Source organism: Myotis yumanensis, unplaced genomic scaffold (assembly GCF_028538775.1).
Source record: "Myotis yumanensis isolate MYYU_CA2020_CCGP unplaced genomic scaffold, mMyoYum1.0.hap1 SCAF_1, whole genome shotgun sequence".
In the NCBI taxonomy this organism is placed as follows: Eukaryota; Metazoa; Chordata; class Mammalia; order Chiroptera; family Vespertilionidae; genus Myotis; species Myotis yumanensis.
In genome coordinates, this window is record NW_027223752.1 from 100,165,877 (window position 1) to 100,190,801 (window position 24,925).

Consider the following 24,925-nt stretch of genomic DNA (forward strand, 5'->3'; position numbering starts at 1 on the left):
GAGCTCCAGATCCGGGTGAGTCTCTAGGGACCCAGACTCAAATGGGAGAAGCGGGACTGTCTGGCTTCGGTTGGAACTCGAAGGCAGCTTTCTCTCCGAGGTTTGCAGTGGTTGCTGGGACTCTGAGAGGCAGAGCCCCTGGGGACGGTACTGAAAGCAGCCATAACTGCTGGCTCTGCTCGCCCTGTAAATCCCCGAGGACCCGCCCCGACCAAGCCCTTCACAGAGGCATTTGCCGGATAGCCTTAGGCAAACGATAGATTAGCACCGCCCTAGAGATCCAGCACAGAAGTTCATCCACTGCAGACACAGCTGATTCTCATAGCCAGTTAGCCTGGAGGACAAATCACCCCCAGTATTACCGACAACAACCAAGGCTTAACTACAACAAGACTGCGCACAAAGACCACAAGGGGGTGCACCAAGAAAGCATGAAAAAATGCAGAGACAAAGAAACATGACAGAAATGGAGGATATAGAGCTCAAAACCGCACTTTTAAGGTCTTTCAATAATTTCCTAGAAACTGCCGATAAGCTTAATGAGATCTATAAGAAATCTAATGAGACCCTCGATGTTGTGATAAAGAACCAGCTAGAAATTAAGCATACACTGACTGAAATAAAGAATAATATACAGACACCCAACAGCAGACCAGAGGAGCGCAAGAATCAAGTCAAAGATTTGAAATACGAAGAAGCAAAAAACACCCAACCGGAAAAGCAAAATGAAAAAAGAATCCGAAAATATGAAGATAGTGTAAGAAGCCTCTGGGACAGCTTCAAGCGTACCAACATCAGAATTATAGGGGTACCAGAAGATGAGAGAGAGCAAGATATTGAAAACCTATTTGAAGAAATAATGACAGAAAACTTCCCCCACCTGGTGAAAGAAATAGACTTACAGGTCCAGGAAGCGCAGCGAACCCCAAACAAAAGGAATCTAAAGAGGACCACGCCAAGACACATCATAATTAAAATGCCAAGATCGAAAGACAAAGAGAGAATCTTAAAAGCAGCAAGAGAAAGAAACCCAGTTACCTACAAGGGAATACCCATACGACTGTCAGCTGATTTCTCAACAGAAACTTTGTAGGCCAGAAGGGAGTGGCAAGAAATATTCAAAGTGATGAATACCAAGAACCTACAACCAAGATTACTTTATCCAGCAAAGCTATCATTCAGAAGTGAAGGTCATATAAAGAGCTTCACAGATAAGGAAAAGCTAAAGGAGTTTATCACCACCAAACCAGTATTATATGAAATGCTGAAAGGTATCCTTTAAGAAGAGGAAGAAGAAAAAAAGGTAAAGATACAAATTATGAACAACAAATATGCATCTATCAACAAGTGAATCTAAGAATCAAGTGAATAAATAATCTGATGTACAGAATGAACTGGTGATTATAATAGAATCAGGGACATAGGAAGGGAATGAACTATTCTTGGGGGGGAAAGGGGTGTGGGAGATGCGGGAAGAGACTGGACAAAAATCGTGCACCCATGGATGAAGACAGTGGGTGGGGAGTGAGGGTGGAGGGTGGGGCGGGAACTGGGAGGAGGGGAGTTATGGGGGGAAAAAAGAGGAACAAATGTAATAATCTGAGCAATAAAGATTTAATTAAAAAAAATACTAATCCAAACCTATAAAACTTAAATTACTAGTATTGTCTGGGCTATAATTTCAGTCTTTTTAGGCATTCATTTTCATATGAAACATGTGAAGTCCATATATGTGGAGATTCCTCTATATGCAGCTTGTATTGTTAAAACCAGTGTCAGTGAGTAGCATGAGGGAAGAGGCAAGAGGAAAAAGTAGGCCAACTAGGAATAGGAAGAGCAGATATTATGCATATGGAGCAAAATAAAGCTCCTGCCAGAACATTGTTTCATTTCCTTTTGACAGCTTCTTGAATAACAACTGTAAAATTTCAGCAGTTTACACAGTAGTGTTTAAGAAGGGGCAATGAGAGCAGTCCACCCCAGGTAGGAGGAAGTTGTGTAGATTTGCCTGCATCTGACGATGATTAAAAAAGAATTTGACAAAGTCAGCTGTGTTGTATTTAAATTCTCTGCAAACAGCGCACCCTCTTTGTGCCTATACTGGGACATAGCCACTCCTATCATACCCCCTCTTCAAACACATGCATCAAAATTTATTTCTCTCTTAATTTACATGTTGGCTGCAGGTTTGCTCCATGTGCTTTCATGCTAAAACCTGGACGGAAGGAGCAGCCTCTGACAGTAATGTACGGTTCTCCTGGCAGAGGGGGAAAGGGAAAGACACCTGGCAAAACCACAGATGGCACTAAAACTTCTAGGAGCTAGCATGATGTCACTTCTGCTTACATTGCTCTGGCCAAAAGAAGTTACTGGGCCAAATCTGGTATCAGTGGATCGAAGAAGTAAACCCTTCCCACAGAGAGGTACTTCAGGCCCCATAGCAACACGCAGTGATAATATAAATCAAGGAAGGGAGGTGCAAGGAATCTAGATTAATAATATCATTTATCACCATGGTTGCTTTGTGTTCAGGTGATTTAACAAAGTTTGAATTCAAATGATATAAAGCATCTTTACTAGAAATAAGGAGGCACTTTCTGACTATCAGATTGATTTTTACACCAATGGTTATATAATGCTAACTTTTAACATTTAAAAAAGTCAGATAGCCTGGTTGGCATTGCTCAGTGGTTTGAATGCCAACCTATGAACCAGAAGGTCATGGTTTGATTCGTGGACGGGTACATGCCTGGGTTGTGGACTCAATCCCCAGTGGGGGATGTGCAGGAGGCAGCTGATTAATGATTCTCTCTCATCATTGATGTTTCTATCTCTCTCTCCCTCTCCCTTCCTCTCTAAAATCAATATAAATAAATAAATAAATAAATAAATAAATAAATAAATAATAAAAGTCAGATCTTTTTTCTTGAATATGCAGGTGTTCATATGCCCAGAGAGTAATAGTTTATGTAAACTGTTTGAAGTCCATTCATCAGTATTAGTAATTGTAATGATTATGCTAAATCGTTTGTTGGAGACTTTTCCTCCTACTTCCTTATTTCCACTTGTACCTTTAGAGTTTATGTTTTTCTGGAGAAAGAACCTCAAAGGACTTTGCTTTATATTTTTTACCTTTACTTCTCTGCTGATAGAACACAAATTGATGCCACACAGTAATGGGCTGTTGTGGAGATAGCCTGGGACTTTTGCACATTATTTGGCAAATAATGGAAAAGTAAGAAAAAGCCCTATCAGGTTTGGCTCAGTCGATAGAGCATCGGCCTGCGGACTGAAAGGTCCCAGGTTCGATTCCGGTCAAGAGCATGTACCTTGGTTGCGGGTACATCCCCAGTGGGGAGTGTGCAGGAGGCAGCTGGTCGATGTTTCTCTCTCATCGATGTTTCTAGCTCTCTATCCCTCTCCCTCCCTCTCTGTAAAAAATCAATAAAATATATATTTTAAAAAAATAAAAAGAAAAGTAAGACAAAAACCCACTGTCCTACCTACTTTGAATTGATGGCATTAACTGAATTGTGTGTCTAATACTGGCACTGAAGAACATGGTATACTTGAGAACATTTGGTAATGTTTAAAACAATCTGTTTGATATAGTTCCCAAATTACTTTCACAAGTATAGTTAGTAAAGAGTCAAAATCAAACATTATAAAGTGATTTAGTAAAATTTTACTTAAAGCTTAAAGGTAAGTTATGTACTAGCTAACTTTATTTTTTTGGAAGAGCTCCTAGCACCATAAAATGTCTGCAAGCTAAAATGTAATTTATATATGTGTGATCATTTCTAAAGTTAGATAAGGCTCTCAGAGGTTTTTTGATTACTCATGACAGCAGATTGCTCTTGATAATGATGAAAAGTATAATGAATAAACTTTAAAGACCTTCCCAGTAGTGAATTACTTATACCTAGCCAACAAACTGAATACAGACCTTCCTTGTATTTCAATAGGCGTTTAGAAGGTTAGCTAGTATTTCCACATTTTAAAAGGTTTATGGTGAACAGTGAATAATTATGCTGATAGTACATACAGAGCTACATGAAAAAGATATTTGTTTCATGACTGTAGGTAATTAGATAGTCCCATTACAACTTGGGTTTTTTTCTTTCTCTTCTGTAGCACTTTGCCAATTCAGGAAAATTGGCCGAGGCTAGATAATTTTAAAAGCTATATTGTCTAGCAATCCCTGTTGACCAGTAAGTAAATTGACTGATTTGAAATTGTTTGCTCTAGCATTCCTCTGATAAAAGCTTCTGGTTATATTCGAATAATGTGGAGAACTACTTATAGTATAACAATAATTTTGATGGTAAGTCAGAGTTTAAATAGCTAAATAAAAGTGTTTAAATATTTGACTCTTATGTTAAGATCTTTTCCTAGTCAGGTACCTAAAAGAGTTTCAGGTAAAATACATATTGAAAATTTCTTCTAAGTACTGCGATTAGTGATGAAAAATAGAAAATGCTTAAAGCATCCTTGCTGACTTAGATAACTTGGAATTACATAATTGGAATCTTTATTTATAGCCCAACAGTTTTTTTAGGGTGGGGGGTTAATATATGTTTAACTTTTTATTAGAAGGTAATTTTCTTAAAATAATTTTAATACCATTCATGGAAATAAGCATATAGTAGCATATTTTTTTCTCTCTTTTATTAGATTGTGAACTTAAATGTACAGACTGGATCATTCTGTACCATCTAATAAGCTTGACAATATTTAAAACATTATGGGTGTGTGGATATTTATATGGTGAAAATATATTAAATATGTAATCTAAAAGTTCTTGCTGTGTTAAGCCTTGGAAGTGGGAAATGTGAGGGTTAGAATCCTCTTCTTCATATTGTTTTTCACACTTACACAGTTATTACATGAAAGTTTTATTTTACTTCATCCTTTATAATTAAATCATTTTATATGTAGTGAGAAAAATACAGCACTTTTATTTTCACTAAAATATTTTGCTTAAGATTGCAAAGGACTCTCAATTGAATGGAATTCTATGCTTGCTATTCAATCTTACTATGTAAATATGAAACATTTAATATTAATTTATCACCAGATTTGCTACATGGATCATTCTGCTACAGATCTTTAAACCAGGAACCTTGTTCAGAAGTGCTTAACACTCCGGTGTGGGGTGAATTTCCCGCCAAAATATAAGATGGCGCGGGCAATTATTTAGGTTTCCCGCGCAAAATCAGGGATTTTTATGATACCTATTACCCCAATGGGTATGAAACGGTTCGCATACGCAGGTAGGTATCTTTGTGAACGGCAAACAAACAAATATTTGGTAATACGCAGTTACAATCGGCCCGAGTTTACACGTTTCCCGCACTCCACCGCAAATCTATGAACCGAGTTAAGACGGCTCCCGCGGAGTACGCGCAATTCACGCGAGCCGACTTAACTCGTTTCCCCCACTCCAAGTGTTAAGTAAAATAAATTGGTAAAAATTTGGGTTAGAATTTGTAATTTTAAATCTAATTAGGAAGTTAAAAGTTCAACATTAAACACTTTAATGGGAATAGAAAGTGGTTTTGTAGTTTTTATTATTTCATCTGCAAACATTTAAATAAGCTTTAACTAAGAGATTGTTTTCTATAGTAATCTAAAAAGCATTCTAAGTACTAAAATAAGCAACACAATAATCAATGTAGAAGACTACTGATATGCAGATGAAAATTTTTGGAATGTGTTTATTAGAATTCACTGTAATCTTTTTTTTTTTTTTTAATGCCGTACTTACTTTTCTCTTCCCCCACCCCTGTAATATAAACACACCTTAAAATAAGTAGTAGGTTAAGAACAGTTAATTCCTAAGGAGTTTAGCAAATAGCTATTAGTATATCACTGAGACCTAAGGAGCAAAGCAAGGTGTTTTTTCAATCATTCAAGACACAATTTACTTTGTTAGTAATGACAGTTACCGTTGATAGTTTTACGATGTGGAACCTGACCAATACTACTGGTTTGTATTTTGGGAGGAAAAAAAGAAATTTCTGTTTAAGTAGTTCACATATAGGTTTTTTATTGTTTCCTCACATGCAGGTTTGTTTCAAACTTCTAAACTTCAACCAATAAGTTGTCTAAATTTCTTTTTGGAAATACTCTATTCTGATGTCTTTGAAGTAATCTACTTTCATCTGTCTCAGTATCTTACCTGGTAGGTTCTCAGCCTTAATCTCTACTGCAAAAATCCTAATTCTACTAGCCTATGAGAAGCATACAACTGGAAACCATGACATTTTCATCGTATGCCAGGCATTAAGATCTATTCTAATGAAAGGGTAATATGCTAATTAGACCGGATAGACCAGACGTCTTCCGGACGTCATTCCAGACATCCTTCCTGACAAAGCCGGGGTGTGGCTAGCCTGCAAACTGCCCGTGGCCCCTTGCCCAGGCTGGCCCCGCCCCCCAGCGGGAACCCCCCACTCAGTCCAGGGCCCCCTTCAGGGCAGGTCAGCCGGCCCCCACCCGTGCACCAGGCCTCTATCCTATATAATAAAAGGGTAATATGCAAATTGACCCTAACGGCAGAACGACTGCTGGACCAGTCACTATGAGGCGCACTGACCACCTCTTGGCCCTTTCCCCAGCCAGCAGGCTCCGATCGCCTGATCGCCACCCGCAGCAGCGGTGGGGCCAGTGAGTGGGTGGGAACAGCTGACCCCTTGGTCCCTTCCCTGGGCCATCAGGCACCGATCACCCGATGGCGAATGGGGAACTGGGGGTTGGTGGCAGCAGGGGGCGGGGCTGGCTGCAGGCAGCTGGGGAAGATGGCCCTGACCGCAGGCCAGGCCTAGGGACCGTACTCGCGCATGAATTTCATGCACCGGGCCTTTAGTAACTCCATAAATGTCTAACCACTAAGCTGTACACCTGAAACTAATATAAAATAATATTGAATGTCAACTGTAATTGAAAAAAAAAAGAAGATATCTCCATGTGCTCTACTTGGATGTTTAACCATCACCTCCAGACTCTGAATGTTCAAAATCAAATTCATTCTTTCATTAAAGCTGATTTCTCTTCCTAACTACTTTTTCTCACACAGTTCATGGTCCTCTTAACTCTTTCAGTTCCTCCACATGCTATGCTACTACACATCTCCCTGCCTTTTGCGATTCTGTTCCTTCTAGCTAGAATTTTCTCCTTCAGATGAGAGCCAAATGCTTCTTTGTGAACCTGTTAAGACATCTTTTTATCCCCAGGTGTATCCCAAAGAAGGTATGTTTAATAACTGTTAGAGCATTTGGGTAGACATATAATTTATTGTTTAAATTGTGAGTCAGCAAACCATGGGCCACAGGCCAAATCAAGCCACCAATTACAGAAAAAAAAAAATGCACACACCCTCTGCTCTAAATGAGCATTTGTTAAATCATGGTCCATCAGTTTTGCCCAAGTTTCAAGTATCAGGCCAGCATATACAGCCTATTCAAATAAGAATACTAGCATTTTTTTTAAAGCCTAAGCTTTTTATATTTTCATAACCAGAGCAAGAGATATGCGGTGAACTTTTCATTAAGTCTACTTCAATTCCTTTCTACATTAGCGTATTGTATTTTTAATTTGTAGCATTTGGAACTTAGACACAGGCATTAGGTAGTTAACTTTAAATTTTTTTTGTGCTCCTGCATTTTCTGAAATCTTTAAATGCTGGAGCATTTGATGTAAACCTTTTTCTGTGGCTAAAACTGGAATCTCCCTTGTTCGCCTAACTATAAACACTGATAATTTCCTATAACTTCACTCTATAAGAATAAAGTAATGTTTCAATTATATTCTCTGCTACCTCTTCCCTCAAAAAGATTTTTCGCTTTTATTGGCCAAGAAAAACAATATTCCTTTTCCCTCTATTTAGATCATATTATTAAGTAATATTTAGAAAAGTCAAAGTAATGTTTTAAAACTCATTTCAATCTTTTCCTTATCACTTACTGGTAACAAAGGAAGGTTGAAATGCAACAGATGTATCCCTATACATTCCCCTCTGCATAAAATCTCATGCACAGCTGTACACCTTTTCCTCAGCCAGAATTTTAGTTCCATTGTTCATCCACAAATTCCTACAGTCACTTAAAGGGAAAAATTGAAAAAAGAAGTAGCAATGGAAATAGTTAAGGGACCTAAAGCTTATAGTGGAATAAATGTAGAAAATATTGCAATTAAGGTTTGGAAGTGATAAAAGATGCTAAATAATAATAATAATCCCAATATTAATAATTGTTCCCTAAAGCTGAGAGCTGATGCTATCATCCTAGCTTTGTTATAAAGTTAATTATAGAGCTAAGGTTATGTTCCTCACATATCAGAAAAGGGAAAGAGTTTTAAGAAATATTGTTCAGCCCTAGCTGGTTTGGCTCAGTGGATAGAGCGTTGGTATGCAGACTAAAGGGTCCTGGGTTCGATTCCAGTCAAGGGCACATGCCTGGGTTGTGGGCTTGATCCCCAGTAGGGGGCATGCAGGAGGCAACTCTCTCATCATTGATGTTTCTATCTCTCTCCCTCTTCCTCTCTAAAATCAATAAAATATATATATATTTTATAAAATATATATATATATATTTTAAAGAAATATTGTTCAAAATAGGTTAAATGAACACACATAACTCAAGAATCTGGCAATATTTACCACAATTATAGATGAACTCTTCCTTTAACCTAGCAAGCTTACTCTGATGCTTTGTCTTACAGATACAATGACACATGTATGAAATTACATGTTCAAGTTTATTTGGTGCAGTATTGTTTATAATAGCAAAAGATTAGACACAGTCCAAGTATCCAGCAATAAAGGATTGGATCATAAAATCAGAAAGACATTGTAAGTTAGGCTAGATGAAAACATGTCATTTGACTTGCTATTTTTTACAAAATAATATTGAAAATGCAGGAAAAGGATAACCTAAAAGTTGCTATTAAGGGATAGCAAATGAGAAATAAATACCCATGACCAAATCTTACTATGTTGTAAAATATACTTTATTTTTTGATACATAAAAAATGTGGAAGAGCTTGCATAGATTGCCTTGTTTTGATCCCCATTTAATTTATAATCCCATGTAAGCTGAACATAATATTATGGGTGCTCAGGCACCTAATCTCCTGGGTGAGAACTACTCTAATAGATTCTTACAGTTTGTTTCTTCATCTCTGAGGTAAAGGTGGGTTGATTAAGACAAAAGTTAATTGCTACATTTTTAATAAAAATTTATTACTATAGAGGAACAGCATTTTAATTTGTATTTATTATTTGTAACCCGCAACATCTTTAAAAAGATTCAAGATGGTAAATAGGGATACTTGAGAATTTGTTCTCTGATGAGGTTTGTCTGAGTGAACACAATATAGACAAAGCCTGAAACTAAAGCTGTGAATACAGGAAAACTTCTGGAGCCTAGAGTCTGGGTTCATGTCAGTTAAATAGTAGAATTTCCTAACAGTTTAAATATGTGGAGTAAAGGTTTGTGAAGAATCCAAGATAACACTGAATACTGTCTTGATTTATCATTATCTATATACTAGAGGCCCTTAGCCCAGCATGTGCCCTCTTGCAGTCCGGGACCCCTCCCTTGTTACTGCCCACCTGCTTGCTGCTTCCTACGGCTTGGCTTGCTGCTCCTTAGTTCTGCCACCAAGGCCTTGGGTCTGCTGGGTGCCGGGCCTGGGGGTTTGTGTCTCTGATACCCCCAGCAGCCCCAGCACCAAGGTGGCGGGCCTTGGGGCTGCTGGGTACAGGCCCCCCATTGCGTGTTTGTGTCTTCTATCAGGCCCCCAGCAGCCCCAGCAGCCCCAGCACCACCTAAATAACTTAAAGGAAACTTTATTTAGTCTTCTTTTAAAAGCAATCTAGTTTAAAAGTGAGTTGCAGTTAAGACAGAACAAAGAACATGGTACCTAAGAGTGAGGTAGACTGACAGAGGAGAGGCTGGGCACTGGTCAGGGGCTTACATGCCAACTGTTCTCCACCTGGGAAATGATGTAAAATCGGTTTCTTTAGTTTTCTGCTTAATGGTCTTCTCCAGCACTGACATCAGAGGAGCCGCCTTCCAGCCCATAGGCTGCTTCTCAGAGTCGAAATTTTCGCCATAGGCCTCTGCCTAGGACAGGACCTCTGCACCCCCAGGGTGCATAAACACACAGGGCTTCCATCAGGCTCTGCTGATACCGGGGCGGGAGGCCTCTCAGCTCCGCTGATCCCGGGGCGGGAGGCCTCTCGGCTCCGCTGATCCCGGGGCAGGAGGCCTCTTGGCTCCGATCCCCGGGCGGGAGGCCTCTCGGCTCCGTTGATTCCGGGCCGGAAGGCCTCTCGGCTCCGTTGATTCCGGGGCCGGGAGGCCTCTCGGCTCCGCTGATCCCAGGGCGGGAGGCCTCTCGGAGGCCTCTCGGCTCCGCTGATCCCGGCCTGGCTGCCGCCGCCATCTTGGCTGACAGTTAATTTGCATATGCTCACTGATTAGCCAATGAAAAGGGTAGCGGTTGTATGCCAATTACCATGTTTCTCTTTTATTAGTGTAGATAAGAGCCTAATATGCAAAGTGTCCCCTTGGGAGTTTGACCGGGAGACTGGGAGTTCGATTGTTTGCTATGACATACACTGACCACCAGGGGGTGGTGCAGAATGAAGGGAGGCCCCATCTGGCGGCCCCGGCGGTAGCCGCTAGGGACCCTACCTATGCATGAATTTTGTGCACTGGGCCTCTAGTAAATTATAATATGAATTACTGTGTAAAGAAATGAGTTATGATAGAGAATGAGTTGTATGGGAAAAAATACTAGTCATTTTGCCTTTCCAGTATTTCCTTGGAGTTAAGAAAATTTAAAATTCTGGACATGCAGGACTTGATTGTTGATCTGTGGCTAGGTTTGATATAGCATGCTCCCTAAAGTAACAAATTTCAAATGCATTGCTATGTAATTGTTTTCTAGCATATACCTCTGGATTTAATTTTCAAATATTTGAAAGCTAGACTATAAGTTATATTTAAGTAATATTTCTTCTTGTTTGGACTATAATGTAAAGCAAATGTATAAGTCATTAATTTTTACAGACTGCATTTTTATAGTAATTACCTATATAATATTAGACTTTAAGTGTTTTTATAAAAAGCTTTGAATGTCATTCTCAGAACAGTTCTCTATTGTTGAAGGATTATTCCCATTTTTTAAGGCCCAGAGATTTTGTGATTTATTTAGTCACCACTCTATGATATAAATATAACTTGAAGTCTTCTACCTCCAAATGCCATCATTTCTTTGTCCTATCTTAGTATTTGTTCTCTTCATTTTTAATGTCCTGGTACTGTAACTAGAGAATATCATGCTGTTTATCTTTTCAGGATATGGCTTTGGTTGCCCCTGAGGCTCCTTCAGAACAAGCCAGGCGAGTTTTTCAAACCTATGACCCAGATGGTAAAATATTTTATTATTTTATTAACATTGACTCTGTGTTTTATATCTTTATACACTTGAAATAGGTTGATATTTACCTGAGTTGTAGTCACAAGAGTTGTTGAGTTATTGAATCAAACGTAGGTTGCATTTCTTCAACATTTTAAATTGGAAATGTGAAAATGGAAACAAAAAGGGATACCTAAGTGCTCATCAAGTTCTGACATGGTATGAGGTTTGCGTGTTTCTCAGGGTACTGAATTATGGCTACTTGAATCTTCATTCCTTATACTCAGTGTCAAATGGGAAAATACCACCTTCTGAAAAAGCTCTTTGAAAAGTTAAGTCATTTCCATGCTTTTTCATTTACTTATTAAACAGCTCTTCCAGAATATTTTTATGTGAGATATAATTGACATGTAACAGTCTGTAAGTGCAAGGTATACAATGTGTTGCTTTTACATACTTATATACTACAAAAAAAATTGCTACAGTAGTGTTAGCTAGCACCACTATAATATCACATAATAATCTTTCTTTTTTATAGTGAGAATAATTAAGTTCTATTCTCTTAGCATAACCACCATTCTACTACTTTTACAAATTCAGCTCTTTTAGAATTCTACATATAAGTATAGGATTTGTCTTTCTCTATCTAACTTCTTTCAATTATTATAATGCCCTCAAATTCATTCATGTTACAAAAGGCAAGATTTTCTTATTCCTCCTGCCTGAATAATGTGTGTGTGTGTGTGTGCGTGTGCATGTTTGTAATCCATTTCTTTATCCATTTATCTGTTGATGGGCACTTACGTTGTTTTTATATCTGGGCTATCATAATGCTGTAGTGACTATGGGCGTGCACAGATCTCTTTAAACTACAGATTTGAAGTCCTTCAGATATATACCTAGGAGTTCAATTTTTGAGAAACCTTATACTGTTTTCTTTAATGGGTGTACTATTTTACATTCCCACCAATAGTGTATAAGGGTTCTCTTTTTCTATACATCCTTACCAACATTTATCTCTTATATTTCTGATAAAAGCTATCCTAATTGTTCTAACAGGTGAGGACTGATACCTCACTGTGATTTTGATTTGCCTTTTCCCGATAATCAGTGATATTGAGCATCTTTCCATAAGCCTATAGGCCATTAGTATGTCTCCTTTTTTTTTTTTTAAGATTTAATGAACACCTCTTTTTTTTTGAATTTATCTTTATTGTTAAAAGTATTAAAGATTTCCCTTCCCCCCACCCCCATTAATCCTCTTTCTTCCATCCTGCTCCAGTCCCCTCCCCAGGCCTTCCCCCACACTATTGTTTATCCATGGGCTATGCGTATATGCATGTTAGTTCATTGGTTAATCTCATCCCCCTCACTCCCCTTCCCTCTGAAATATCTGAGTCTGTTGCATGCTTTAATGTCTCTGGATCTGTTTTGTTCATTAGTTTATTTTGTTAATTAGATTCCACATATAAATGAGATCATGTGATACTTGTTTTTCTCTGACTGGCTTATTTCAGTTAGTATAATACTCTCCAGGTCCCTGCATACTGTCTCAAAGGGTAAGAAATCCTTCTCTCTCTCTCTCTTTTTTTTTTTTTACAGCTGCATAGTATTCCATGGTGTAAATGTACCTCTGTTTTTTAATTCATTCATCCATTGATGGGCACTTGGGCTGTTTCCAGAATTTAGCTACTTTAAATAACACTGCTCTGAACATTGGGGTACATATATTCTTTCTGATTGGTGTTACTAGCTTCTTAAGATATATTCCTAGAAATGGGATCACTGGGTCAAATGGCAGTTCCACTTTTAATTTTTTGAGGAAAATCCACACTGTTTTCCATAGTGGTTGTACCAGTCTGCATTCCCACCAGCAGTGTACTAGGGTTCCTTTTTCTCCACATCCTCACCAGTACTTGTTTGTTGATTTGTTGATGGTAGCCATTCTGGCAGGTGTGAGATGGTACCTCATTGTTGTTTTAATTTGCATCTCTCTGATGATTAGTGACTTAGAGCATTTTTTTCAGATATTTCTTGGCCATCTGTATGTCCTCTTTGAAGAAGTGTCTATTTAGGTCCTTCATCATTTTTCAATTACACTGTTTGTCTAACCCAGTGGTTCTCAACCTTCTAATGCCACAACCCTTTAATACAGTTCCTCATGTTGTGGTGACCCCCAACCATAAAATTATTTTCATTGTGACTTCATAACTGTAATTTTGCTACTGTTATGAATCGTAATGTAAACATCTGATATGCAGGATGTATTTTCATTGTTACAAATTATGTTCAGGGGGATGAACATAATTAAAGCATAGTGATTAATCACAAAAAACAATATTTGATTATATATGTGTTTTCTGATGGTCTTAGGCGACCCCTGTGAAAGGGTCGTTCGATCCCCAAAAGGGTCGCGACCCACAGGTTGAGAACCGCTGGTCTAACTGGTGTTGAGTTGTATGAGTTCTTTGTATATTTTTTGAAATTAACCCCTTATCAGATGTATCATTGGCAAATGCGTTCTCCCATACAGTAGGTTCCCTTTTCATTTTGAGGCTGGTTTCTTTTGCTGTGCAAAAGCTTTTTATTTTGATGTAGTCCAATTTGTTTATTTTTCCCTTTGTTTCTCTTGCCTTAGGTGATGTATCTGTGAAAATTCTGTTATGTGAGGTATCTGATATTTTGCCTGCCTATGCTTTTTTCTAGCATTTTTATGGTTTCATGACTTCCATTTAAGTCTTTTATCCATTTTGAGTTTATTCTCGTGTGTGGTGTAAGTTGGTGGTCTAGTTTCAGTTTTTTTGTTTTGTTTTGTTTTGTTTTGTTTTGCATATACTTGCCCAATTTTCCCATCACCATTTATTGAACAGACTGTCTCTATTCTGTTCCATTGACATATGTGTGTTTATACCAATACTATACCGTTTTGATTACTATAGCTCTGTAATATGGTTTGAAAACAGGGGATGTGATGCCACCAGCTTTGTTCTTCTTCCTCAATATTACTTTGGATATTTGGGGTCTTTTGTGGTACCATACAAATGTTAGGATTGCTTGTTTTATTTCTGTGAAAAATGCCTTGGATCTTTATAGGGATTGCATTGAATCTGGAGATCTCTTTGGGTAATATGAACATTTTAACACAATTAAATCTTTCAGTCCATGAGCTTTCCATTTATTTGTGTCTTCTTCAATATCTTTTATCAGTGTTTCATAGTTTTTAGTGTCCAGGTCTGTTATTCCCTTGGCTGACTTTATTCCTAGATATTTTATTCTTTTTTAAACAATGGTAAATGGGATAGATTTTTATTTCTCTCTGATAGTTTATCAGTTTATAGAAATGCAAGAGATATTTGTATATTGATCTTATATACTGCAAGTTTTGAATTTGTTTATTCTAACAGGTGGTGTTTTTTTTTTTGTTTTTGCTTTTTTGGTAGAGTCTTCAGGCCTTCCTATCTATAATAATAAAAGCTTAATTTGCTAATTAGACCAGATATCCTTCCGGACGACCTTCAGGACAAAGCCGGGGCTGTGAGGGAAGCCTGGGTCCCGGGTGCCTGCTGGGGTCTAGAGGGAAGCCTGGGTCCTGGGTGCCTGCCGGTGGCTGGAGTAAAGCCTGGGTCCCGGGTGCCAGAGGGAAGTCTGGGTCCCAGGTGCCAGAGGGAAGCTGGTGCCAGCAGCTGGGGGAAGGAATGCCTATTCTTGCACGAATTTCGTGCATCGGGCCTTTAATATATGATATTACTAGAGGCCCAGTGCACGAATTTGTGCATGGGTGAGGTCTGGCTGGCCCACTCCAATGGGGCCCGATTGGGACCAGGCCAGTGGGGGAGAGGGGCCATGGGCAGTTGGCCAGTCAGCCTCACCCCTGGTCGGGGTGGGGAGGCAATAAGGATGGGGCCGGCAGGGGCTGCAGGTTGTGGACTGGCCGGCCCTGGCCCTGATCTGGGTGGGGAGGCTGATCAGGGGCTGGGCCTACCGGGGGGAGGCGCCGCAGGAGGTTGGGGGTGCCGATAGGGGCCCTGATTGGGACAGTTGGCTGCCACAGTGCACATCATAGCGACTGGTTATCTGGTTGTTCCATTGTTCTGGTCACTTGGCTTTTATATATATAGACTAGTGTCCCAGTGCACAAAATTCATGCACATTAAAAGGGGATTAACTAGAGGAAATATTTTAATATTGCTATTTGTCCTTCCTCTATAATAGAAGTGTCAGTGATGAAAGAAAATTAGTAAAATGTATATGAAAATCTTCCTCCTGTCAGAGTCTTTGGCGCACCAGGGGACCCAGAGTCAAGTCCCTGCCCATCCACATGTGCCTCAAAATTGCGTGAGTTCCAGACCCAGCCAGCCCCCCCGCCCATTGGGCTAGATCCAGATCCAGCTGGTCTCACTCTTGTCAAGCTCAGCTGGGTGGGGGGCATGGCCTGAGGTCCCCCAGTCTGGTGCCGGGGTGGGGGGATGGCCTCAGGTACCCTGGCCCGATTCCAGGGCAGGGGGTGCGGCCTGAGGTCTCCTGTCAAGCCCTGCTGGGCTGGGGGGGGAGGGCATGGCCTGAGGTCCCCTGGTCTGGTGCCAAGGCGGGGGGTGTGGCCTGAGGTCCCTCATCAAGCCTTGCCGGATGGAGGGGCGAGGCCTGAGGTCCCCTGTCAAGCCTTGCCGGGTGGGGGGCATGGCCTGAGGTTGTCTGTCAAGCCCTGCTTGGGGGTTGTGGCTTGAGGTCCCCTGGCTTGGCGCCAAGGTGGGGGGCGCAGCCTGAGGTGCTCCGGCCTGGCTCTGGGGCAGCGGGGGTGGCCTGAGGTTCCCCGTCAAGCTCTGCTGGATGAGGGGCACAGCCTGAGGTCCCCTGGCCTGGCGCCAGGGTAGGGGGGGTCGCAGCCTGAGGTCCCTTATCAAGCCCCATGGTGAGGGAGGGTCGTGGCTTCAAGTCCCTGCTGATTGCTTGTTAAGGCTCATCACGGGAACTCGGCCTCTGCTATGGGTGCAGCCATCTTGTGTTACAGAAACCTCACCTCTGCTGTGGGCGCTGCCATCTTTGTGGTGGAGTGATGGTCAATTTGCATATTCCCTCTTTATTATATAGGATGTCATTTTGCAAATGGGACAGTTTTACTTTTTCTTTCTGATTTAGATGCCTTTCATTGCCTTTTTTTCTTTGTCTTAACTGTTGTGGCTAGGACTTCCAATATTATGTTGAATAAAACTGTTAAGGGTTGACAGCCTTATCTTGTTCCTGATTTTAGAGTTTTGAAAAGCTTTCAGCTTTTCACCCTTGAGTGTAGTAATAGCTCTGGGTTTGTTATATATGGCCTTTATTATGTTGAGGTACATTCCCGCTATATCCACTTTGTTGAGAGTTTTTATCATAAACAAATGTGGAATTTTGTCAAATTCTTTTTCTGCTTCTAGTAAGAGGACCATTTTTATCCTTCATTTTGTTAATGTGCTGTATCACATGGATTGATTTGTTGATTTTGAACCATCTTTGCATTTCTGAAATAAATCACACTTGCCCATGGTGTATGCTTTTTTAAAACAATGTATTGTTAAATTTGGATTGTTAATATTTTGTTGAGGTTTTTTGCAACTATGTTCATTGGGATATTATCCTGTAATTTTCTTTTCTTATGGTATCCTTGTGTGTTTCTGGTATCAGGATAATGGTGCCCTCATAACATGAATTTGGAAGCATTTTCTCCTGTTTTTTTGGAAGAGTTTGAGAAGGATTGGTATTAATTTTTCTTTAAATGTTTGGCAGAATATTCCAGTGAAGCCATCTGTTCCTGGACATTTTTTGGTTGGGAGGTATTTGATAACTGATTCAATTTCCTTACTAGCATATCTGTACTGATTTTCTATTTCTTCATGATTCAATTCTGGTAATTTGTGTGTTTCTAGGATTTATCTGATTCTTCTAGATCAGCAGTTCTCAACCTGTGGGTTGCGAACAGTGAAAATACATCCTGCATATCAGATATTTACATTACAATTCATAACAGTAGCAAAATTACAGTGATGAAGTAGCACCGAAAATAATTTTATGGTTGGGGGTCACCACAACATGAGGAACTGTATTAAAGGGTCGCAGCATTAGGAAGGATGAGAACCACTGTTCTAGATTGTCAGTTTTGTTGGTATATAATTATTCATGGTACTCAAGATTTTTGTTGTGTCAGTTATATTGTCTGCTCTTTCATTTCTGATTTTATTATTATGAGTCTTCTTACTAGATGAGTCTAGCTAAAGGTTTATCAATTATACTTTTAAAATCCAGCTCTTAAATTTCATTACTCTTTTCTATTGTCTCTATTATATCTATTTCTCTTCTGATCTTTTTTCTTTTCTTCCTTCTACTAATTTTGGATTCATTGTTCGTCTCTTTCTAGTTCCTTGACATAAATATCCTAACTTTACCCCTCAAAATTTAAATTTGACTATATATTCAACTTGATCAGTGAATTTTATATTTTCATGTTACTAATTTGTGTCCTTTTTTTCAGCTTATAGAATTATCTTTAGTATAGGGCAGGTCTCATTTTTAAAAATATCCTCAGCTTTAGTTTATCTTCAAAAGTCTTTATGCCACCTTCATTTCTGAATGACAACTTACCTGGATAGAGAATTCTTAGTTGACAATTATTTGTTTTGAACACTTTGAATATATATTATCGCTGTCTCTCCAGGCTTGTTAGGTTTCTGCTGAGAAATCTGCTTATAGTGTTATCAATATTCCCTTGTATGTGATGAATATTTTCTCTTTCTGCTTACAAAATTCTCTATTTGTCTTTGATTTGTGAGAGCTTGATAATGTTGTGGGGTCTCTGTATTGAATATCTTTGGGGATCTTTGAATCTCCTATACTTGGATGGTCATATCTCTCTCCAAATTTGGGAAGTTTTCATTCATTATTGCTTTAAGTAAGTTTTCTGTTCCTTTATCCCTCTTTTCCAAGACTCCTATAATACAGATATGCTTATTTTCTGTGGTCCCCCACAATTCATTTAGGTTTTCTTCACTCTTTATTTTTTACTGACTTAATAATATTCTGATATCTGCCCTCACAGATATTTTCTTCCGCCTGATTGAGTCTGCTGTTCAAGCTACCTATTGGGTTTTTAATTTCATTCACTGTATTCTTAACCTTGAGAATTTCTGTTTAGTTCTTTATTATGATTTCTATTTACTTGTTAAACTTCTCGTTTTGAAGTCCATTGGTAGTTATGTTGTTTTGACACCTTTACATTTGTGTACTAATTATAATATAACTAAAGTATAATAGCTGAATCACTTTAAAACCACATCATACGTTGAATTCCATTGTAAATACCATGTAGAAATTTAAGTTGTTGGATCAGTGAAGTACATTGGAACTCTGAATGGTCTCAATTATCTTTATGAATACACTTTATTCTATCTTAAAACTTTAACTCTTGAAGATCTGCTCTTTTCATTTCTGAAAATTTGACTCACAGAACTTCTAGGAATAGTCTTGTGCCACTTAACAATTGGGATGCATCCTGACAGTGCGTCATTAGGATATTTCTATTTTGTCCTTGTACAGACATCATAGAGTGTACTTACACAACCCTGATGGGATAGCCTACTACTATAATTGTATATGCTATAATTTTCTATGACTGGCAGGGCAGTGGGTTTGTTTATAACAGCATCACCACAACATGAGTAACGTTGTGCTATGATGTTAGGACAGCTACAACATTACTAGGCAATAAGAATTCTTCAGCTCCATTAAAATCTATGGAACCACCATTGAATATGCTGTTATATGGCACATGACAGTATGTCTATTCTCTTAGTAGCAGTATAACTTTTAGTTCCTTTTAGGTCTATGAGTCCATTTTCTTTTATATCAAATGAGAGTAATGAGACCTATTTCTTAAGAGTCAATCTGAAGATGAATAATGTTATAGAAAATACCCTGTCCAATGCTTAAAACATAGTAGGTATCTATAAATGTCAATTCCTCTCTCTCTCCACCTCATTTTCATTGGTGCTTGTATTGCTGATTTGACTGAGTTGTTTTCTTCCACTATGCTTTTTCCATAACTTAACACACACACAAGTTTATTTGCTCTGGGATTTAATAATATTTTAAATGCTAGATAACATTTCATTCTAAATCTTTAGATAGGAAGTAAAATAGACTTACTACAGAATGAAATTAGCCCTAGAGTAAATCAGCAGCTTTGAGTCATTGCCATGTGAAGCACATTGAACTATATAATGGATGGTGACAAATTTACAATCATTCTCTTGCTACTTTGAATCTTCTGATAAAAAAAAAAAGAAAGAAATCATTTCTATTCCTAAATATATCCAATATATTTTGAGCTAAGGGCCAAACTTCTTCCTATAGGATAGATTTCATAAACTATAATAACAAGTTAATATGAAAGTAAGATTGATGTTAATAGTGTTAAGATTCAAAGAAATGGTGTGATTATAATAAACCTAGATTAGTCAGCAAGCTATCATGAAGACCTGAGGAAGAATTGCATTGGCAAATGGAAGCTTAAAGAGAAGAAAGTGATATGTGTGTGTGTATGTGTGTGTATATATACATATATATATACATATATAAAGTTATAAATATATACATATATAAAGATATATATATATACATACATATATATATATATATATATATATATATATAAAAATAAATAAGTTGCTGGTTATTTCATGGTAGCGATTTATATGTATGAAATTGCCAGCAAAATATTTGACCTGAGTGAAAAGACAGGGCAGAAGAAAAATAATTTGTAGTGTTTGCTAGAGGCAAGAGGTTATTTGAATTTTATAAGAAGTATATTTCAGAGAATGAGTTGAGCAGTTTCCTGTGGCATACCCTCTTAAGGATTTATTTAAGGTTATATGTTTTTTTTCCTGCCATTTCAAACTCTGTTTGAGATGTCACCTTTTCTGTATCTCATATTCCAAAGGAGAGTACCACTTTGCAACTCTACAAAGACATATATAAGTGCTTGTTCTATTTCAGGACATGTTTCTACCCATACTAATATAAATTACAGTATGAGATGTAAAAGCCTTCCAGAATGGAATATTATAAGATGAAGTACTAGTATGTACGATGGCATGATGGAAAAGCTGTACATATTCCCAGAATTTCTAGTCAGGTCTTAATAGTGCTGCTTAATTTTTATTTGAAGTGCATGTCTAAGATATCAAACATACTCTTATCCCACTGTAACTACCACATACAATTACAAAACCAAACATATGGTTTTCATGTGATCTGCTTTTTTAGATACCCCTACATTTGTGTCATTGGTGAAAATCTTAGAACTGAAATTAAAACTGAGTGAATGAGTTTCTTGAGAAAGGAAACATCTAAAGAAATGATCAAAAGATCTTAAATGATAATAATTTATTGAATAAAGGCATAAAGAAATGTCTTCAGAGCAAGGAATATTCACAGATAGGAGACCTGAACTTCTAAAAAGCTAATGTTATAACGCTGATTTTAAAAAATCCATCAGGAGTGCAAAGGTACTAAAACTAAGGTTTTAAAAGTAGGATACAATTGTCATAAACAATAGGTTTGTTTGCTTTTTGCAAAATAAAAATTGTAAAATATTTTTTAATTGATTTCAGAGAGAAAGAGAGAGAGAGAGAGAGAAACATCAATGGTACGAGAGGATCACTGATTGGCTGCCTCCTACATGCCCTCTACTGGAGCCCACAACCCAGGCATGTGCCCTTGACTGGAACCCTTCAGTCCATAGGCCAACACTGAGCCAAACCAGCTAGGGCACAAAATTTTTCTTTTTTATCATTAATGAGATAGCAGGCTTGTACTATTCATTTTCTTCTACCAATTTACAAGGGAAGTTAGAATTTCTTATATTACCAATACTAAAAGTATAACCAGTGGCAATTTTTCAGAATTGAGTCCTCATAGATACTGTACATATGAAAATAAATTTGCTCTGTTTTTACTAGAGAAAGAAAATTATTGATTAAATAAAATGGTTTTCATCTATATAGTTTTGTGTGACAACTTAGCAGCACTATAAGCTGAATTAAGAAGAAAGCATTAAAACTTGTTCGGCCACCTTGGAAAAAGTATCTCCTCCTATATATTACTTATCATGGAGAAAATAAACAGCACTTTTTCATCTGTATATCACTGTTATGGTTTAGCTCTATATAGTTCACTCTTAGAAGGAGGATTAAAAATAAAATTTTCCATTTTTAATCTATTTAGTTATTCAGAAACTCATCTGTTAATCTAATTTTATTTTTTCCCCAAACGTATATTTTCTTCTTTCAAGATTTAAACAAATCAGGCTTTCTCAGAACACTTAATATACTTACCGTTCTTACAAGCTTCTGGGTAGTTCCACGTTCCGTTTAGCAGAGGTTGCTATGGGGACAATTGTTCTTTGTCACCCTCTTCAGAATGTTTGTAGGATAATTGACCTAGAGGGAAGCTGAAGAAAAGAGAATTTGAGTTCTGGTACCCATGAATATTTTTGTGCTTAATGGCTCCTGCCCTGGCTACTACTCATGTGTTTGACAGTTAGGTATACCCGTTTGGCACTGTTAGCACCATGCTTTAGGTATGTTATGAATTAAATGGACTTGTGCAGGCTAATCACTACTTATAGCATTGACACTATGAAACTACATTTTTCAGTGTTCTAAACAGGTGATTTATTAATGACCTTTTGAAACATAACCCTGATTTATAAAGGTGGGCCTGTTTAAAAATAATAATTATGTCTGGCTTTACATGGAACGTACAATTTATAAAGCACTTTACCTGTATGGTCTCATTAAAACCTTCCTTAAACCTAGGAGATAGGCAGGGATTATCATTACCATTTTGTTCTTAAGAAAACCAGTCTTGTGGCAGTTTGTGAATTCTTGAGAGCTGGAAGCACTCCAGTTGGTATTGGAAGCCTGGATTCAAATACCACCTCTGGTACTCATTAACTGTGTGATGTTAGGCAAGTTCACAACCTTAGTTTTCTCAGCTGTGAAATGGATTTAATATCTATATGATTATTCAAATACTCAATAACTTGACCATATTGTTGTTTTATAAAAAATTCAAAAATGTGTGACATAGAGCTTATTCAGTAATGTCCAAAGCCACAGGATTCTACATAGATGGAATTTGAAATAGACACAGGTTTTCACACTACACCTAATGGGTTTTCAAAATTTGCTTTCTTTTTTCTCTTTTATACTCTCCCCCTGGTAGAATTACATATAAAGAGGCAACCCTACTAGTATTTGAGCCAGGAATACATAGTTTGATTTAAAAGGAGCCCCTTAAATACTATTTTTAAAGTGGCTAAAATATAGTGAGAGCCATGTTTTGTCTGAATGATTTCATTGTACTGTATTCTTTAATCTTTAAGAATAAGTTTACACTCTGGCTGGTGTGGCTCAGTTATTGGAGTGTCAGCCTGCACACCAAAGGCTTGCAGGTTTGATTTCTGGCCCTGGTTGGGGCATGTGCAGGAGGCAACCAATCGATGTGTGTCTCTCACATCAATGTTTCTCTCCCCCTCTGCCTCCCTTCCTCCCTTCTACTATCTCTGCAAATCAATGGAAAAATAAATACTCAGGTGAGGATTAACAACAACAAGAATAATTCTACTTATAGATTGTTTCAATTATAGCAATCCTTAGATATTATCTAGAAATTGCCTTTTGTTTAACTCAGTCTTTTCTGTTCCTTTTAAATGATACATCTCTTTCTCTTTTATTTATTTATTTCTGTATTGATTAAGGTATTACATATGTGTCCTTATCCTCCCATTGCCCCCCCCCCCCCCCCCCCACTCATGCCCTCACCTCCCTGGTGTTTGTGTCCATTGGTTGGGCTTATATGCTGCATACAAGTCCTTTGGTTGATCTCTCCCCCTTACCCCCACCTTCTCCTACCTTCCCTCTGAGGTTTGACGGTCTGTTCGATGCTTCTCTGTCTTTGGATCTGTTTTTGTTCATCAGTTTATGTTGATCATTATATTTCACAAATGAGTGAGATCATGTGATATTTATCTTTCTCTGACGCTTATTTCGCTTAGCATAATGCTCTCCAGTTCCATTCTATACTTTTGCTGCTTCCCTTTCCTCCCTTTTCACTGCCTTTCTTCATCTTGCTGTAATGTTGTCATCACTGTTTGTTTCATGCTGTTCCTGCCATAGTTTTTCTGTATCTTGCCACCATTTTTTGTTTGTTTTGCAATTTTTCCATCACATGATAGAAGTAGTTCTACAACACAGGCAATAAATTACTCACTTCTTTCTGAACTTCATATGTTCAATTCACAAAACTGTTTTTTTAAAAACTATGGTGCCTGAACAGAGTAGTTTGTTGAAACTTGAAGTGAGGACTAGCTTGAATAATTAAATGTAACAAATGTTATTGAGCAGGTACTTGTGCCAGGACCGTGCTAGGCCCTGGGCTTATGGAATCCCTGCCATTAAGGAGCTCCTCATCAATTGGGAGCCAGCTGAGCAAACGGCAAAGAAACCAAGGAAAGCTGAAATATGAAAATATCTTAACTTTGCCTAGGGGCAAAAATCACGTATATGTTATTAAAATTTTAAAATAATAGGTAAAGTATAATACAACATTTAGTAAATATATAACAACTATTAATTATTTGACTAAAGTGGCATTAATTTCTCCCTAACTAGCTCTTGGTTTTCTTTTCTATTCCCAAGAAACTTTACTCTCTCTCACTTACAGTGGTTTGGAAATGTTACAGTCTCAAATGTTTCTCCCCTTTCCCCCAGCCTCTTCACAGGCTGTGACTTGCCCTTTGTTAATTCCTGACATTTGCTTTCTTCCTGCAGCACCCAGTTTAGCTAGTGTCCCAGTTAAAACGGATCTGACAGGCTCCCCCTTCAGGCTGTTCCTTATATTCCCTAATCTTTCAGAACGGAACCCATGACTGGTACTTCTTTCTCTGTAAAATAGAACTCTGATTTCTGCACAATTATGAAATGGTTCTTTTACCCAGGAAATTACAAACTCACCTAACTAATTTTCATCACTACTCCTTGCACTGAGCTATTTCTACTCTCAACCTCTAGGAGGTTGGCACTTTTTGCAATCTGTTTGCTTGTTTAAAAACACACCAAAAAACCTATTTTTAAACATACAGCTTTTTCCTCTTTTTTAAATGTTTTAAAACAATTTAACTGTCTTCTAATATTTACACAGTCCTTGCTTACCATCACAATTGCTGTGCCTCCTTTAGTTCTCCCCATTGCAGAACCCCCATTCCTCTAAGCTTAAGCTTATAAAAGTCCTTTTTATATTAATGTATTTAAGTTCTTACTCAGGCATTCAGGTTCTACTTTTTCTTTTAGTGCTTTTTTGGTGTGCTGACTAGTCAACCAATTGTATTCTCGTAGATTTCCTCTGCTGTTTTTTTTACTGTGTGTTGAGGTCTTTATCATCATTGTGTCTGTATTTCCATATCTCT

At 38.0% G+C, this 24,925-nt stretch overlaps 1 protein-coding gene across 4 annotated transcripts in view; it reads left to right on the forward strand.

Moving 5' to 3' along the window:
- MINDY3 (MINDY lysine 48 deubiquitinase 3) overlaps positions 1-24,925 on the forward strand; it is a 122,071-nt gene that overhangs the window by 79,818 nt on the left and 17,328 nt on the right. For all 4 annotated transcript variants that reach the window (XM_070428503.1, XM_070428510.1, XM_070428518.1 and 1 more), the window contains one exon: positions 11,367-11,439. In XM_070428503.1, the coding sequence (XP_070284604.1) occupies positions 11,367-11,439 (73 nt within the window). The remainder of the gene's footprint in view (positions 1-11,366; positions 11,440-24,925) is intronic.